Genomic DNA, 18,859 nt, shown 5'->3' with positions numbered 1-18,859 from the left:
CACGTCATTTGATATTCACTATCAGTGAAATGATTCTTTACTTATCCTTTCTGATTTCTAGCTTGCATTTCTGGTAACATCTTCATTGACCACCTGACATTACAGGTATTAAATGTCAAAATTAATAGCTAGAGATCAGTATAGAAAAAGTTGCACCTATATTCTCACAATAATACAATGCCACTGGATATTACACTGTTTTCTAATACGCAGTGAAAATTTTCCGTCTTTGGCTTCTGGATTCATGTCGTAATTTCAAAATCAAGTGCACATCCTTTATATGTTCACACGTCTCCTACGCTTTTTCACGTGCACCCCGTGAAGATTTGGACGGTAGTTTGCTAACCAGTTTCTTAGGTTAGATGTGATTCGCAACATTTGCGATGACTACATATATGCCATTAACACTGACTCAAGACTAAGCAATTTAAGACAGAGACAGCATTAGGCACACATTTAACATAAGGAATCAAGCATATATATCCTGAGAATCTGGGAGGAGTCTGTCTATGGCACACACATAGTTAGCAATGAACTAACCTGGATTTAAAGTTAGGACAAGGAACATGTAATCTAGCAGTAGATTTTCTTCCTTTTTCCTTCATTTTAAACCAGTTCCCTCCTCTGTTTTAGTCTACTTTCTCCTAGGGAGTAAGTACATTTTGAATGTATTTCTGGAAGCAGCAATGTTTGAGGCAGCCAGTTCTGTAGCTGTAGTCTGCTATTGAAAAAGCACTTTCTTCTAGTCTCAAGAGTTTCATTCCCAAGGACAACAGACTCCTAGCTTCAGAATGTTCACCTAGGTAGGCCACAATCAAAAGGAAAGAGCGACAGTCTCTTCTGTCTTGTCTAGGCCAGTTGTACTGATACCAAAGTCAAGGACCAAAGCTATATATGTCACATGATATGGTAGGAAGAGAGCTCTGTGTGATGTGCTTTCAAGACCCTAAGCAGCTAAGCAAGCAAGAAGTCTTTTTGTTAACCAAACTGCACTGAATGACACATACTTGTCATGTAATTCTAAACACAGTGGGGAATGGAAGCAGCAACAGTTGTTTGTAGCTGGACCTGGCCAAAAAAATTACAAAAAAATGCATTTCTTTTGTACATTGTTCTAATTTTTTTTTTTTTTTAAAAAAAACAGCATGCTTTGGATGATACCACAAATGCAAACAGCTGAAGGATGAAGACTTACAATTTCCTTTTCTCATTCAGTAAATATACAAGCCCATCAAAGTTACCACACGCCTGATAAAGGAGATTGTGTTCCTTGGAGCACACAGCTGTGAAGTACATTTAAAATGGTCTTACCTATTATTTCAGGCATGTTATCAAAAACAGATATCTAACAAATGGTAGAAGGTACAGTCCATCATTAAAAAACAACAATAACAATAAGTCTAAATCAGCATCTTTACCTTCAAATCAAAGTGAGCAATTTTCTTAGAGTGAAGGTAATTCACACCATCCAAAATCTGCTTGATGAATCTGGTTGCTTCCTCTTCACTCAAAGACTCCTTCTGTGCCAGGAAGTCAAAAAGTTCTCCTCCAGAAACTCTGCCAAACACACCAGAGAACGTCCAGTTATCTACTGCATGGTAAGACATAAAATAAACATAATCACAGAAAACTGAAGTAGCAGAAAATTTCCATACAGTTAGAAAAAGGCCACTCATGCAGACAATCTAGAGTTTTGTGTTCCGGTCCCTGTAAAAGAGCTGGCAGGTTCAAATGCTTTGAGTTAACCAAGTGCTGTGACTCACAGACAAGTTAGATCACACCATGCACTGCAGAGATCTTTTGTGCAATCATTCCTCTGACTTCAGGCTCCTACACAACGCTGGTGGTGACAAGATGGTGATTCCCTACTCTGCCTCTTTCAGAGTAAACCATTGTGAACAGCTACAAAAACTACAAAAAGAAGCCAACTGCAGACAAGAACAACGTGTCAAAAGCCACAAAGACTTTGGACTTATTTCTCAGCTTCTACCATTGCTGTGAGGCAGAGATTTACACAGGGCCTATTGACTTGAGCATTGATTACTGGATATTTTTTTGCAGCTCCCACGTAGTCAGAAATTTTCTAAGCAGCATAAGGCAGGACACTTCACCTGGGCAGAAGTCACTTGATGCTTTAATTGGTACAACTAAATGGCTGGCAAATAAAAATAAACTTATATGACCCAGGAATATGTTGCAACTGCTGTCTCTGCCTGCTGCCTTCTCCTTCCTATTCATCTCAGTTACTCAGCCTGTGAGACTCTTATTTGTTCTCTGATTTTCTTTTTTAGGTGACATATACTAAGGGTCTCAGCACTACCATCAGCCTTGCTGGACAAGTTTTGTTTTACCCTGTGCATTTCAGGAGCCAGGAAACACTGTCTGCTTTCCTTATTGTAGTAGGTTTAGGGGCCTTGGTTCATTAGTTTAAAAATTATTACAGCTGACTGTGACAAGCCAGTTAAGAAATCTGTAAGTAAAACCTGGTAGTCTCTTGGTGAAATCAGTGTACAGAGAGCAGGTGCATCCCATTTCCTTAATGATTTCTATTCAAACTGCACTTAAGCAATCACCTCCGGCAGGCAGGCTATGGCCAGGTCATCAGGAAACCAGCTGTACCAGGATATTTCTCTTGTACTTCTCTGGAATTTAATCATGTAGGCATACTACTCTCTATTCCTCTTTGACCCTGTAAAATCTCCTTTGTTCCTTAAGGTAGACTCTTTAATCAGGACTAAGGGTAAAAACAGTTCTCTCTTGGCCCAGACCGACAGCCCATACAGCCCAGCCTCCGGTTCCCCAACACCACCAAAAGAAGATACCGCTTAAGGAGAGCGCACAAGCTGAGCCACTTTGTCAAAGCCATTCCCCTCACCTTCCCCTGGCACTGAGGACTGTGCTAAGAATGCTAAGAGGATACCTTCCTGCCTGGAGGAGGCTGGCAACTTTCTTTTGAGGAATCTCCTTTGCTCACAAAGGAATGTCAGAAAATTGTTTAGCTGCCCAGACTGGAGGTACTTAATTCCCTTTCTCTCTTGCTTCCCCCAAGAGTGGTCACTTAAAACAGTTGGGTTAGCCACCCAGGGCATGCCAGGGATTTTGCCGCAACAGCAACCTCAGCAACATCCTGGGCAACCAGCTACACCTAAGGCATCACTGAAGAAACCACACAGCCTGCAAGAACAAGGATCAAAGGAGATTTACTTGCTAGCTCCTTGCTGTATCTTCCCTCTTCTCTCTACTTCACACTAACCTTGAATCAGGCTAGGCAGGGGGAACTTCCAAGGTATAGAACACAACATAAAAATAAAAAAGGAAACCAAAAAAAGATTCAGGGAGTCTGAAGCCCGTCTGTTACTTTATCAGCAAAAGACTCCCTCTTACAACAAGTACACAAGCATTTCATTTTCTGAACGTCAGAGACTGGCATACATTACAAACAGTACATTAATCTTCAGCCTCCTGTGGCATAGCCTAAGACATTAGCCTAAGCTGCAGAGATCTTAGAGTAATCTAAAGGAAAATACAGTAGAAGAGATGTGATGATGTCTCATTAACAGAGACTCAGGCTTTAAAAAACAAGTTTCAGTAAATTGTAAAAAGAGAGTGGTAAGCAGTTGAGTGCAGGATCATTCTTATCCATGTTACACATCTGAACTCAGAGAAACCATCAGGCAGAAGAGACTTTGCAATCCCAAAAGCCAGCCCTTATGGAATCCCAGAAAAAAAAGCACTTCAGCACTAACTCCTTTGCAGTAAAACACTCATAACTGCACTACAAGTTACATTTGAACATCCAGGGAGGTGTGTTTTCTAAATCAGCACCACCTGTAAAAGAGCGAATGCTCCTTTCTCAAGGGACCTTAGGTTACAGAAAAATTCATTCCTCCAGTTCCACCTCTTTACCTTTTACCACGTCACCTTGTTCCCATGGCAAATGAAGCAAACAAATGATACCTTTGCTTTTCCTTCAAAATCCCACAAAAGACCAACAACAATGCTGCCTTACTTCTTGGAAACAGCTGTTTATTTTGCGTACACAACCTTAACACTTACCAGTAGAGACTAGCATATCAGTCAAACCTGCCTTTAGGCTGCTTTTGTTTGGGCAAAGCAGCCTCAAGGCAGGGCCCAAGAGACAGAGAACAGCAAGGTTCCAAAAAGCTATGGAGAGCATATCCCTGAACAATGCGCACAAGGAAGGGCAAACTGCACTTGCCAAACTGCACGTAAAAGCAGTGGACTTGGCAATGCTCCTCCTGCTCTTGAACAGAAGAAACGGCATCTGTAGAATCAACGCCTGTGTAAAGAGGAGATAGTCTTGCCTGCACTGGCACAGTGAGTTTGGGAGAAGGTCAACATCTTAGCGAAAGCCTCTTTTAAACACCAGGGTAGCTTCTTCAAATAATCAAGAATACTGGGGCCAAATTCTTTTGAAGCTGAAGTCCACTGTAGCTTAACACAAGATTAGGTGGCCGGGTGCTGTAACGCTTATTTTGATAAACTGCAGGGAATACGAGACTCTGACATCAGAGTGTCAGGAGGAGAGACCATCTGGTTACAAAGAGAATTTAATTGTCTTTATTAGCAATTATCATCCTCCTCAATTTGTATACAGCAGCTGAATGCAATGGCCTTAATCAGGTCAAAACTCTGTTGCACCCAGCCTTTTAAAAGTGCAGTAAGCTACAGCCTGACCATAGGGCACACAAAATGTGTCAGGCTGTGTGAAGACAGGAAAAAGCAGACGGTAATGAAATGGGAGGTTGTTTTAGCACAAAGTAGCTGCCAGTCAGAAAAAGCAGGCTCCTTTTCTGTCTTCCAGTGCATGGCTACAGAGTCCAACATTTGGCCACAGACATATACTTAATTGACAGGTGCTTATCATCACTCATATGCCATCTGCCAGCAGTCACATTAATCTCCAGGAATGCTCCCTGGCCTAAATGCTGGCTCCCCTGGAAAGCTAGTGGTTACTTCATCTCACTCGGGGATCAAAGCCTTATTGCCTGGATTCCGTACACAAGGTCAAGCCAGGTACCCTAGGGAACATATGGTCTATATAACTTCAGTCACGGTATCTCACACAAAAAAATTGCATCATTTACTCATTACCTAAAAATTGTAGTAAGTAGACAACCTCAGGCTGTCTCCTTGCTTACAGCTTTACCTTACTACCATGAATTAACTGATAAAGGATATATCATCTTCTGCACAGCTCCTCTAACACTCAGAGCTCTGTAAAATAGATTATATTGATTCTACGAAAGAGCAGAACACAGCCCAAAAAAGCTTAAATTGATGTCTGTCTTCCTTCACTACATAACGAATTTCATCCCCTTAGGCCACGACCATACATTCTGACGAGCAAAGCTGCATTTATTAGAAGAGCTATTTTAGTTCCTGGCTCTGATAGTCATCCTAAACCAGTAGCCTGGCTGTCCAATGGGTCACAGTGCAGTCCACAGATCCCCTAGTTGGGGGGTGTTCACTTGTCAGCAGGACATAAATGGCAGGAGTTTTCCTCCATCACTTGGGGGAACGAAAGAAGAGTGAGCAGCTCTCCCTCACTCCCACCCTGCTGCTATTCATCCTCAATAGTCAAAGTCTAGGGATTAAAAAATCTCCTCCCCTGCCCTCCTCCCCCCTTTTCCCCTAGACTCCTCTAAATGAGGAAAATATGGGAGTAGTGAGAATGGCTGCAAATTTTGCAAAGGACTTGATGGCTTCACATGCACTGGAAAAGATGAAAGCAGAAAGAAAAATGAAATGAGCATTCAGTGGCCATTTGTGCTTCCTCCAAGGTTCATGTCAGGGCAGCACTAGGCAGACGTGAGGTAATCCCTCTGTTAGTAAACCATTTTCAAGTTGACACCACTCTCTGCCTCAGTAACAATGGCCTCAGCTGATGTTGAGGTCCACCTGTATCCCCAGGGCACACGGATGAACTGGGAGGCCTGTTTACCAGCAACCTCATTCATTTCTCCTGCCAAGATTTGCGAGGCCTGAGAACACAACAGCTCCATTTTAACAGTGCCTCTATGTTCTGGCAGACTCTGCAGCCCTTTCCGGTTCCTATTTACCTCATCCTGCCCCGGAGGATAGGAAGTCCCCTTACTCACAGCTCAAGGATGAGGACCACATCCGTCTTGTTCTCATAGATGTCATGCAACTTGATGATGTTGGCATGCAGAATCTGCTGCAGAATAGTAACCTCCCGTTCAATTTCCTCACGTCTAACTCCACGACGGCTGGCCCGACTCTGACGTTTTTTAATGAACTTAGCAGCATACTCCACACCAGTGCTTTTTTCTCGACATTTCTTCACTATAGCAAACTGGCCACTGCAAGGACAGGAAAATAACAGAAAATTCTCTTAAAGCTTTAATATAATCACAGCTTCACAAATAAGCCATTCATATACAAAGCTTGATCCTGCAACCCCTGAGCAACACTGCTAACCATACAAGCTTGTTCTTGGTACAATAGTGAGGACTGTCAGAATTCTGCAGTTAGTGTCACGAGAGCATAACAAGGTAGCTTCCTGCTGTGTCTGAAATTTAGCAAAACCAAGCAATGTCTGACAAGAAGGGAGGACAGATGTTCCAAGCTCTAAAAAACAGTTCATGTTTAAATGACTAAGATCTGCCTCAAAAGGTTTGAATTACCACTCCTTCACTGGGTCATGCTTAAGGCATTCAAGTCTGCAACACACTACTGGATGTTCTGAAAGGACACGCATGCATTGAAGTATTTCCCTTAAGAATAATCTCTCAGAAAAGAACTGAAAGGCCTGATAAACCTTTGGAAATGTAGAACTGGCCTCCAGTAACCATTTGTCAAATAAGAGAATTGTTTATTCATATTCCTGCACTTCACTTGATAATTTAGCTGTAAATGTAACTAGAGTAAGTGCAGCTTTCTCACTGTGCTTCAAGGACAAAGAATTTCCCACTGTACCAAATAGTAAAGTGGCTGAATTAAGGTTTAAAAGGCATGTAGCTGCCATTTGCCAATAAAATTTCCCTCACTGTGGCTCCTAAAGTAAGATGTTCCAGTCCAACTGTAAAACTTTCCCCTTATCTCCTAAAAGGGAAACACTTGGAGGCCAGGTGATTAAGTCAAATAATAGTAACCCTGCAGGTTACAGCCTTATGTCAGTGGTGGGAACCTTTTGAGATGAGAGTTGTTATTGACTCTTCAATAGGGAAGTAGGAGACCCTGCTTTGTTCTTTGTTTTGTGAGCTTTTCTTTCTTCATCATGCCCTTGAGAGGCACTGTTTGAACTTAGAGAAGGCACCATCTCCACAGAGTTGGTGTTGCCTCCTTCTCAATTGTCTTCTGAAAAAAATATCTGTAATCAAGCCGAGAGATGTCTTACCAAAATTAAGAAAGAAAGGTGGTCTGCAGCAAAGCAGGATTTGAGTGATATGAATTCTACATAAAGCAAGAATGTGGAATGAAACAGTGATTGTTCAGAGAATCCTTTTGCTCATCCCATTTGGAAGTGACAAGGACAACTACATGGTATCTTAGAAATGTTTAATCACACTAAAATCATCACAGAAATACAAACTAGGAAATTAAATCATAAGCTATTACTGTGTGTTTGCTTTTAGTCTACAGAGGACATGTTAAGAGAGCTACTTCTACCTTACAAAAATTAAGGGAAAAGGATGGTCTGTAGCTAAAGTACTGGAGGGATTTGAGCGATCTAAATTCTGCCATAAATGTATTTTATACCCTTTAGCAATTCACTTTTGCCCCATCAGCAAAACAGGAAAGAGACTTTCTTTCTTCCACACAATATGCCTACGGATATTTGTACACTACTTAGCACAAAGGTGTCTATCTCAGTTTGCTGCTAATGTAACAGAAATACTAAAGACAGCTAGTGCTGTGCCATGCAATGTAATAGGCTCGTGTCCAAAGTGACTCCAAAAACCAGACAAAAAAATCACACTTAAACAGAAACACATTTCTTTTCATGAAGGATCACTTGGCAGATTTAAACAAACACCTGTAGCTTTTCAGGTTTGATTTAAACTTGTAATACTCAAAACAAGCAAAAAGTAGTGGGCATACAGATTTAAATATATATTAACTCCTTAGGTTGATTAATGAAGATAACTTCAGGCTAACAAGTATTTAGGTATGCGAAACTTGTATGGCTTGAGGTTTCATCAGAAAGTCTAAATTTCAACTAGTCTTTACTAAAATCAAGTTAGAATAAAGATTTCTCACAGAATTAATGCAAAATTGCCTTGTTTGGACAAAAACACTCCTTAATTCTCAAGTTTTCCTGAGACCTTAAAAAACTGAAACTCAAAAACTGTCAAGTTTAAAAAAAAAAAAAGAAAACCTAGGTTAAAGCACAAAAAGCATTCATGTTAATTCTTTCAAACAAAACTAATGTAGACTCACTGCTCTCCTAGTTCAAGTACCTCCAGGTCAAGTAACAATGAGGAGTAAGAACATTTGGTCTTGATGTAAACTTAAGTCAGTCCAAACATAAATGAGGTCAGTCCATTCCATTCAGGATGAGTTTTGTTCACTTACTGCTCACTCTCTCATGGCCCAATAAGAAATCCAGTATTTTCACTGATTCAGTGAATTCAATAACTTTCATACAAAGTATTAAAATAAACTACCCTTATTTTTAAACAAATATGAATGTTCTGATGAACCTTCTTGTACCTAATGGTACTTCAGAATTCTTTATTACTGTACCTTTCCATAACTAACTACTAGCGCAGACCTGGACATAATGATGTGTAAAGTACATAACAAAATGAGATGCTGAATTTGAGCTGGTGGAAAACAAGCAGCTGGAGGGGAAGTGTTGTAGTGGCAAGAACAACTGTCAAGGAAAATTACTCTAGTAGCAGCATTCGTAGATTGCGTTTGACAAGTCTGATGGCAGGCTGCTGCTGACAAGTCTTGGAGCAAGATCTCTGCAATAAAAGCTACAAGAGTACGAATGGAAAGAAAAGTTGACTACTTTTGTTTGGACACTAGTTAAAGGACCTCATAGCCCACCTGAGTACATCTGTGATTTCAAGTAGCAAGAACAGTTTGTTACCACCCTAAACCTCCTCTGCAAGAAACTCTAAGCTGAGGGTTACTTCTTGTTATTTATTTTTCCATAGCTGGATTACAGGGGGGATTTATCAAACTCCCTTTTGGCAGAAGGAAAGAAAAAGAAAAGACCACAGAATCCACCTTGCAAACAGGCCACATATGTACTGTTACAAACACTACCATGGTGGTGAAACGCACCAGATAGCTAGAGAATTGACCCTATGGATAAGGTCAGGGGCTTCAGTCTGCTTTGTTTAAGTGTACAATGCATCTTGTGACAACAGTGAAATGAAAAACTAGCAAGCTGCAAAGACAGAACAGGACTTTAGTTAACAAATTTTAGCTAAAACGATTGCTTCATGGAAGCTGCATTTTGTTTTGGCAACTTGATATCAAAATGGGGGGGTGGTAAGCAGTATCTGCAGAATCTCAGTGATTTGGAGGCAAGGAGCCCCAGCTCAAAACTGTGCTCCACCCTTTTCATAATAATTGGAATGAAAAATATGGAAACTTTAAGTCTGCCATATGTGTACCCCATATCCTACCAAGCATTCCTTGTTCAGAAAAAATATTTCACTGCATTTCTGCCATGGAGCAGAAATAAATTGTAAAGTTCTAGTAAGCTATATGGCCAGGAAGCCACAGTCTAACTAATAAATAAGAAACCTCTGAGAACACTGAAAATAGTTACCCTTGCCTAGCATGTATAAAGCCTAACAGGTATGCAAGATCCTACTACCAAAAGAACTGTCTTATCCAAGCCCTTGCCTCCTCAGACTCATGAGTCTCTGCTGATGTCCAACCACTTTACAAACAGACAAAGCAAGACAGTGAGCTCCTTTCGACACCCAAGAGCAGCCCTGTTCTCCCCTGTCACAATGCACTGTATGTCTGAGATCCCCCTGTGCAAGAACTGGCGAGTCTCCAGTCCCAGAACACACGTTTAGTACCAGGTATTTCCTTACTTAGGGCATTATATCCAGACTTGCAAGGAAAAGACTCATCTTGCAGATAACCTTAACCTTTAGCTACTATGATTTTAGCAGCCAGGATCTCCTTTAAAGAATCGCAAACAAACTCATTAAGTGCAAACCCCCATGACTACACCATAGAAGCACTAAGCTGTTATTGTTTTCCATATTATTATATCCTTCACTGGCTCAGTAAATGAGATGCAAGTACAGTTGGAACTTAAATTATGCAGCATATACAGCAATTATATTCAGAACCTTATAATTATATAATGTACTTAGTGTTTCATTAACACAGATGTCTGGTTGGAGTCTGTCTTAAACCTACAAAGGCAAAGAAATTAAAAACTAAGGCTGTCACTTGGTGCTCGATTGCTCTCAAAAGCGCTAACACTGCATGGCAGAGGCAGTCTCTCGTTTCAAAGGGTTCAAACAATGCCAGTCAGCCTGAAGTACTTCTTTTTGTTTCTCATTTTCATACATATCCTACACACTTCTCAGGAGAGACGTAGGAACGCATGGGACAAGTGTACTTATCCCTTTAGGAATAATGAATCACAAACGGAATCGAGACTGCAGCCATTTGTCAAATTCATTAATTCATTCATATTTCTGCCTCCTGATTTTATCATTACATGCAAACCCTAGAGAACTTAAGAGAATGAAATTCCTGCTACAAAATCCCCAAACGTGCCTTAAACATTCTGCTAAAAGAGTTTGTTCTGTAGTGCTGAGAGCTGTTTGTCTAAAACATCGTGCATTTCTTTTGTTTGTTTGTTCATTTTTTGCAAGACATGCATCTTGCTTGGTCCAGACTTTCTAAAGAGACATGGTACTAATGTTGCTGTGTTTGCTTCCTTGAATTCTCTCTGGGGACATACATTTTGCCAGCAAAGTTCAGGGAGAAAATACTATTTTATGAGTGCTGATTATGGGAATGAAGACGGTCACTCGCGCATTTAAAAAGTCCAGTGATACTGTCTATTTTATACATTTTTGCTTACTTAAAAGCTTACAAAAGTAATAATGACACAGCGTAGGAATTCCTGTCTTCTCCTTTTACATACTTATAGTAATGGGACACTTGCTCATCACAATACCCATTCCTTTGTAATCTACCATTTCCCCCCTGCACATGTACCCACGAACACACACTCTACCTGCTCCTGTCCCAGTCTTTACGCCATTTCCTTTATCCCTTAAAAACAGGCTTTTGCAGACAGTTTTTATTGAGACTGTTTGTGACTGAGTAGAAGAGGTTGCAAGCAACAGAGCAAAATAAAAATGCACAATTTCTTAGCCTAGGACATTTAAGACAGTTACAGTGTAATTACCCATGTTACTGTCCATCACCTACGCTTACCCATTTCCCTACTCGCTGCAGAGCACATTTGCTTTGCCCATGCTTGTTCCTGAATTCCCAGGGTCTTTATAAAGCATCACAGGGTAATGCTAAATATTTTCCGACCACTGTAAAGATTGCTCTCATAAAGCTGCACACCAGCAGCTCCACGCAAGTAGCCCAATGCTTTGCCAGGCACTGATACACTGAAACATGCTAGAAGAAGAGCTAAAGGCTCAAGAAGGGACAGGCAGGGAGAAAAGTCTTTGAACAAGGATTAAAGGGGTAGCATATTGCTCTACTTTTCTACCAGACACAATGAATAGTTCATGTGGAGGCCCATACAGTTATAAAAAAAGAGGATGCCTCACTGGTATTTTACAGTCACAGTCAGACACACTTTGGATTTCTTGTTAACTACAGGGCTTGTAAAGTCAAGGACCGAGGCAACAGCATTTCTGCACCTCCTAATGCATCTGCGTTCAGCACGTAAGAATCAAACAGCGTCAACTTCCCAAAACCTTCAATCTGGGCTAGGAAAAATGTAGAAGAAAGGAAAGTATATCTCTCCGACACCCGAGTTGACAGCACTGAGAAATGAAGCCATTTACTTAATTTCACTTGGGGAGTCTATGGCTGATCTTAGACTTGAAACTAGATTTCATAGCTCAGATGTCCAAATTTCAGACAAATGACTTGGCCAAAATTCATGGGTTCTCGTATATCGCTGAAATGAAGATGATTTGGATCATAAACAGCAGTATTAACAAAACACACAAGATAAGCTCAGAGGCTGACACTTCCTAATTTTTTATGGGTTTTTTAAAGAAATTAAGTTTGTTCCCTTTCAGAAACATTTTTGGAGAGCCGTACAACAGCCTTGTCACAGATTCAACATAGGCTGTCCTCAATTGTGGTAACAGCTCAAGAGTATAAACAATAGCAGCTGCAACCTGTCAGTTATAATATAATTAGGCACAACATCAAATCTGTCCATCATTAATGTGGGAATTTATCCTAGCAATGAAGACAACCTATTATTTGCATTGCTACTATCATCTAGATTTGTCACTGAATAAGAACACGGAGACAATATTACTGGATGGTTTTGGAGTCTATTTTCAGAAGCATCCTTTAGAGGAGCACAAGTTCAGCTTATTTAATTGTTGTGCCATTCAAGAGAGGATGTGGAGAGGATGTGGGGAAGAGAGAAACTGGACAATCCAGAACAACAGGGTAACTTCTTGCTCTTTTTTCAAAGTTTATTTTAATACTGGTTCTGAAGGGTAATGCTCTGGGGCAGGATTTGACTTGAGAGAATGGCAGGAGTGCCGCCTGCCAGTTTGAATTCCTCAACACATTGCTACAGAGCATTAGAGTAAAGACAGCCTTTAAGCAACTGTTCATATAGGTATGGGTTTATACAAATCTTCCTCTGATATTCCAAAAACAGCACATCACTGAGTAGCTGCCATGAAACGCTTGAAAATATGTAAACAAAATATTGAGATGACAGTACAGGTTACCTGACTCCAGTCAGGCTCTCTGAGGCCAGAGTGGGGAGAAGTCAGGAAGCTGATTCTGTTTGTCATTTGAGAAGAACAAACCATTTCTTCCCCAAATACCAAACATATATTCCCTTTCTGCATGTTCAGTCTATTTCTTTATGTCCTGTCGATACTCATCTTAATATCATTCATTAAAGAAATCTAAAAAAGAGGATTTTTACTATGATTATTTTTTGGTAGTTGTTAAAACTTGGAATTCCCATAAAATAGATGATATGTTAGAACATGTTGACAGATACACTTTACACTGAAATATATTTTCAAGGAGTTCTTTGAAAAGTAAATGAACCTGGCAAAGGACAGTGCTCTGGCATTCCGCCAGTCAAGAGGTGACACTCAATTCCCTAGATAAGCCAGGAGAATTTACTTTGGAACAGATTTGCAAGGGATTTTAGGCAGCAACCTTCCACTGACTAACGGTAATTAGGTTCCTACACACTTGATGGAAAATAACACCTTAGTCTTTCTGTATGTAATTTCCCAAAGTCTGTAAAATGCTGGTAATGCTGCTGGAAAAATGAAATAAAATTGTAAGGGGTAAACATACAGCTGGACCTACAAATTAATTTCACGCCTCTAGACATCATTAGAATTGCAATTATAATAATTCGTATTTTCATTCACTAGATGTTCCTGCACAAGAATACATGACCAGACAGGAAACTAAAATAAAACCTAACAGCGTCTCAACCAGTCTTTTAACTGCCTAGATTCACATGCAGACTACCGTGAGTGCAAGATAGTTTAACCTTTCTTTTCACGGCGCACCTGCAAACTCAGTTGGGGATCTCAGCGTTTAATTGGGATCACTTTTGTTTGCAGTTTGGGAGGTGTTTGCTTGAGGCTATAGCTTGCAATGAGAAGGCACTCAGCACAGCAGTACCAGCAGTATAGGGCCAGGCTGTTGGAAGGGTGCAATCATGGCCTATTGCACAGAGCAAAACACAGCAGTGCTTTTTCCACACAGTTTGTTTACTTGAATGGTGCCATAAATATCTATTATTCTTTTCTGATGTTAGTTTTGCCCTACAGCAGTTGTCGGGAGGTGAAAATTCAAAAAAAGGTGAAAGTTTCCTCTTTTCATTTGAGAGGAACAGAAAACAGCAATCTAAAGTACACCAAGCTACAGCAGCATGAACATGGTAATACTGACATCAACACATTTGGTATTGCTGCACCAGACAGAAAAGTTCATTAAACTAGAATGGACACAAGCAAATGCTTTTAAGGGAAGTGGATGAATGACCTTCCATTCCCCTTGATCTTCTCCTCCCTCACATGTTTTGTTGTTGCTTACTATGTTCTAACAAGGTTACACACCAAGCTCTTCCTAACCTACTTCAGTTCTTGCTCAGATGTGCACTTCTCTCAAGATTGAAGCCGAGTTAAAGAAACTATGGTTGGTATGCCAGCCAGCTGGTTTTAACAGTATAATTACATTCCAGATGTAAGGGCCTTGAAGGAAACTTCTCACACCAGAAGTCTCAAAGCCATACAACGTAGGAAGACAACAAAACTCAAGCCTGCTTGCAATTCAGAATTAGGTTAGTTACTGGGAAGGTAAAAGACACATTGGCGAACTTCAACTTTTTTGAGTGATCCTGTTTAACCTGCCTCCTCTCCACAGACTGAGGGAAACCAGAAACACCTAAGTGCTGAGCTCAGCTTGGTTAGAAAGTGGGGCTGTCTCAGGCACGTCACTTCATCCATCTACCTTGCAGTAATACCTTGAAAACAGCAGTCGTATCCATGGGATAGAACTAGATGGTTCTGACTCATGTTTACATCAAATTATGAACACATGATTCTGATTTAAGATGATCTTCTGCAGAAGAGTAGGGCAAATATTTCAGTCTCACAGCATCCTTCCCCACTACCCAAAACACGCTCTATGTATCTAAAAGCAAGATTTGGAGCACAACAACATACCCAAGGCACCATATCATAAAAACAACAGCCTACTACAGAAAGGAGCTTACAGGAAAACTGAAAAAATTAGTTTTCATAATATAAGGTGTTCACAGTTTGAATAAAAACATGAATTTTATATTTGTCCTTTTTTCTTCACATTTAAGACATTCAGATGTGGGAATGCAAGCCTAAAAGGGTTTATTTGCTATTACAAACCCTACACCAAACAAAAACAAATGACCTAATTCACATATGTGGATGCCTGTGCTTAGGAAGCCAAAACACAGCTTAGAGATCTAATTTTAGGTTTACTAGACTTTGCAAAGTTTGCCAGTCCTTTGCTGTCTTTCTCTAATTGGATGATAAATTATGTTTGGTCCCTTGACAGAAAAAAAAAAAAAAAAGACACCCTATCCAGTGTCATATATTCTCTGAGCTCTGAGTCAATACGATATCTTTAACCCTGAAAATAATTTTATTTATGTTTACTGACAGCAATCGGTTACTTTACAGTCTATGACATAAGCCAAGTCAGCTTCACCTTCTGTTAGCATCACATTGTCCTTTCTCCAGTGAATGAGCTTACAGCATCCTTGGCTTTGATTTTGCACAATCTACAGTTAGAGGTGAGTACAAATCCAAACAATATATTATGAAATCATCATGTGTACATTTTAAAGTTAATACACATAAACACAGATAACAGTGTCTAGCTAACCCGAATGCAGGACTTCTCTAGATTCAAGAGGCTGCCTTCAGAGCTCAGACACGATAGTTTATTTAGTTTTGGCAAAGAAGGGTCATTTATTCTCAGTTACAATTGTTTTTATGTTAATAGTTTTGTTCATCATGCCTTTTTGCCACTATTAAATTCAGATTAGTTTTAACTGGCAATCTCAACCTTCGAAAGTCTGCATCTTACTACTTCTCCATCTTTTTAACTCCTATTGCTTTTTCTTGGAAAAACTACCCTAATAATTTTATCCTTTCATGGCTGCATTTTTGTTAAATTTCAAAGCAAAGCCCTTGAGAATTCTTACTGAATGCCTTTCTTAAAAAAACTCAAGCCTGAAAAAGCTGTTTTCCTCTCAAATTTAAGTGATTAGAGCAATCGCTCTACTGCAAGTAATTTTATCAATCTAAATACTCTTCTCCCTCTTTCCTTACACTTAAGAGATGACTTCTGCCAGTTGTAATCGCACTGGCATGCTCTTCCCAGCAGAGAGGACAGGATTCTGATGGTAATTTCTTCTACAATCCATTTGTATGCTCTCAGCTCATTTATGAAACACAGCTCAACCAAAAGCCATACAAGGTTCACAAAATATACACATAAAAGCACTTTCCTGGAAATTTTTTGTAGGAAGTCTGTGGTCACAGGCATAAAGAACTGGAAGCCTTCTGTAAATGGACTATAGCAATAATTTGTAGTATGTTTTTTCTTTAGAGACTTTTTTTGTAGACTAAACTAGGATTTGGTACAGCAAAAATTTATCTAAGCAGTCAATAAATAGTATGTCCAACAGCACACTATTTACAAAGAAACTAGAGTATGATAGCTGAAACAACAAAACAGAAATCCCAGCATGCAAGGTCACTGAAGGGGAAAGTATCTTCCTGTTTCTGTAAGACTTTATGGAATGAAGCTAAAAAGCCCCAAACCTTAATTTGTTAAATACTCTGTTGACACCTCTTATAACTTCATAGAGAGCTTTAAAAAGAAAATTGTCACAAATGTCACTGTACTTCCTGTTTCAGCTGCAAATAAAAAGTGAGTTTTGGTTTGTTTGGGGTTTGGTTTTTTTTTTTCCCCCTCTCCTTCCTAAAGCAACTACACAGAACCTAAACTGTGGCAGATGCCAGATTATGACAGAATGATCCAAAACTTTTCTTCATAGAGCGTTTAAGAGTAATCTTGCTTGGCTACTAAAAAGTAGATAAATTCTTCATGTGTGTTAAAGATACAGAAGTAAATCCAACTCACAATATACCGTGGCTCTCTTTCGAACCTTCCACATGAGATTATCATAGAAATATCACTAACCTACCACAGCCCTGTGATACAGACTGGAAGAAACTTTTTATGACATGAGAAACAACTAACATGACTTCATTTCAGGCTCACTAAGTACCTGGGCAGTGTCAGGGTGACTTCTAACCAAACCAGTTAATTGTTATAGAGAGAAGTATCACAATACCACTACTCCAACAATATGCTAATTTTTAAACCTAATGAGATGCATTATTTTATATAGAAAGAGAAAAAAAAAAAAAATCAGCTGCCACTTCTAAACACACTGGCATTTTCCCTCACAACTCATGTTTTTACTAACTGATTGTACAGTACTCTAGAATACAGTGACTTTACAGGGTAAGTTTAAATATTCATGACAGGGAAGTGCCTTTGGACATATGCTGTGTCCGATGATGTCACTGTCTGGCACCTTTCACCCACATCTCTTTACAGCTCATGCAAAGGTAACCAATCCATCCTGGCCCAAAGACGATCTCTGTGTCCACTGCCAGAGGAGAGCCAGAACACTAGAGGAATATAGACTCAAACAGAAGGATCTAGTTTACTGAAGTAAGTAGAGAGCAAATAAACCATTTGAAATTCAAAGCAGGATTTATTAAAATCTAGTGTTTCTGAACAATGCTATGAATTATTACAGGCTATCAATCAAGTAACATGTTATCTGCATTACAGCTAATTAATGCCTTAAACATAATTTTGGGTCATTAGCCCTGAGTCACAAGAAACCGTGCCACCTACTGAATCATCACCAGCATCTCCTGAAGCTGTTAAATGTTTTTGGAAACTTCCCAATCACGCAGCGACAAGCAATGTGGCCCTTATCAGCTCCTGAGGTTGGAGGAGCAGAGTCTGCAGTGATATAGCATGAGCCCAGCAATGCTGGCAAGTTCCTGATAGCCTGGCAAGCATTCTGTGTAATCTGAAGCTCAAGAATAAAATGCACATGATAAGAATTTTTCCCCACTTATCACACTTAGCTTTCAGATTGAGTATCAGCTCTTGGAGTGGTAATGAACAGAGTCCAGAGACCTAGGGAAGGTCAAAGCTGACTCATGCTCAGCAGGAATAGCTGATGTGATAAGCTGTTCCTTCTGCTATGTGGAGCAACACCAGTGCATACGTAATATGCATGCAGAAGGTTAGCAGGCTGTACCTTTGTGTTTAAAGGTCCAAATCCAGCTAGATATGGACTGAATGTAATATACCTGGGACCAGATAAATTGTAAGAGAGTAGCAGTATTACGGTTAAATGGTTAAATTATTTTTCTCCTTCCGCATGTATGAAACAGATGGAAATCATGCTGGCATTTTAATCAAGATTTTAGGAAATTATCTGCAAGGCCAAAACCACAAAGAGTTGCTGAAACTCCCCTTTCACCACTCTTTGTGGATTCTTCTGGTCTGCCAAAATAAGATGTAGAAGTTATCTCCTCATCTTATTTAATCTTTACTATACCGAAGTAATCATCTTCTCCAGCAGCAGGACAGCACAGAAGTTACATTATTTGTTCCATCCACTCTTCCAAAATAGGAAACAGACAGATCAATGGAAATTCTCTCTTTGTGAGGATTATAGATCCACAAAACTCGGATCTTGAGGTTAACTACTCTCTCACAAAAGCTGTAGGTTCTGTAGTAAGTAAAGATTGCAAGTCCTGGCTTTAGGATACACAGTCACCCACTTATGGTGTGACTGAATCTACATTATGGGCTGCCCAAAGCAGGCCAGTGACTCCAACCCAAACATGCTGGCACTAGATAGAACAAGTCTAGTTATTTGAGTGATTTTATATGTCTCTCCTCACCAAAGCATCACTGCGCGTCATGCTCACCTATTACAACAGGTTTTCACTCTGGTTCAAAACCGCTGATGTAGAGTTTTAACAATGATTAACAGATGTCACCTGAGCTAAATTAAGCTTCACCATCAGACAAGTATCTGCAAACCCTC

The 18,859-nt window shown here is 39.9% G+C and overlaps 1 protein-coding gene across 2 annotated transcripts in view; it reads right to left on the bottom strand.

The window, feature by feature from the left end:
* DAPK2 (death associated protein kinase 2) overlaps positions 1 to 18,859 on the bottom strand; it is a 44,779-nt gene that overhangs the window by 11,375 nt on the left and 14,545 nt on the right. For both annotated transcript variants that reach the window (XM_059823701.1, XM_059823702.1), the window contains 2 exons: positions 6,123 to 6,344; positions 1,419 to 1,557 (listed from right to left, as the gene is read on the bottom strand). In XM_059823701.1, the coding sequence (XP_059679684.1) occupies positions 1,419 to 1,557; positions 6,123 to 6,344 (361 nt within the window). The remainder of the gene's footprint in view (positions 1 to 1,418; positions 1,558 to 6,122; positions 6,345 to 18,859) is intronic.

The sequence above is a fragment of the Gavia stellata genome, chromosome 13 (assembly GCF_030936135.1).
Source record: "Gavia stellata isolate bGavSte3 chromosome 13, bGavSte3.hap2, whole genome shotgun sequence".
In the NCBI taxonomy this organism is placed as follows: Eukaryota; Metazoa; Chordata; class Aves; order Gaviiformes; family Gaviidae; genus Gavia; species Gavia stellata.
This window is presented reverse-complemented; position numbering and strand designations above follow the sequence as displayed.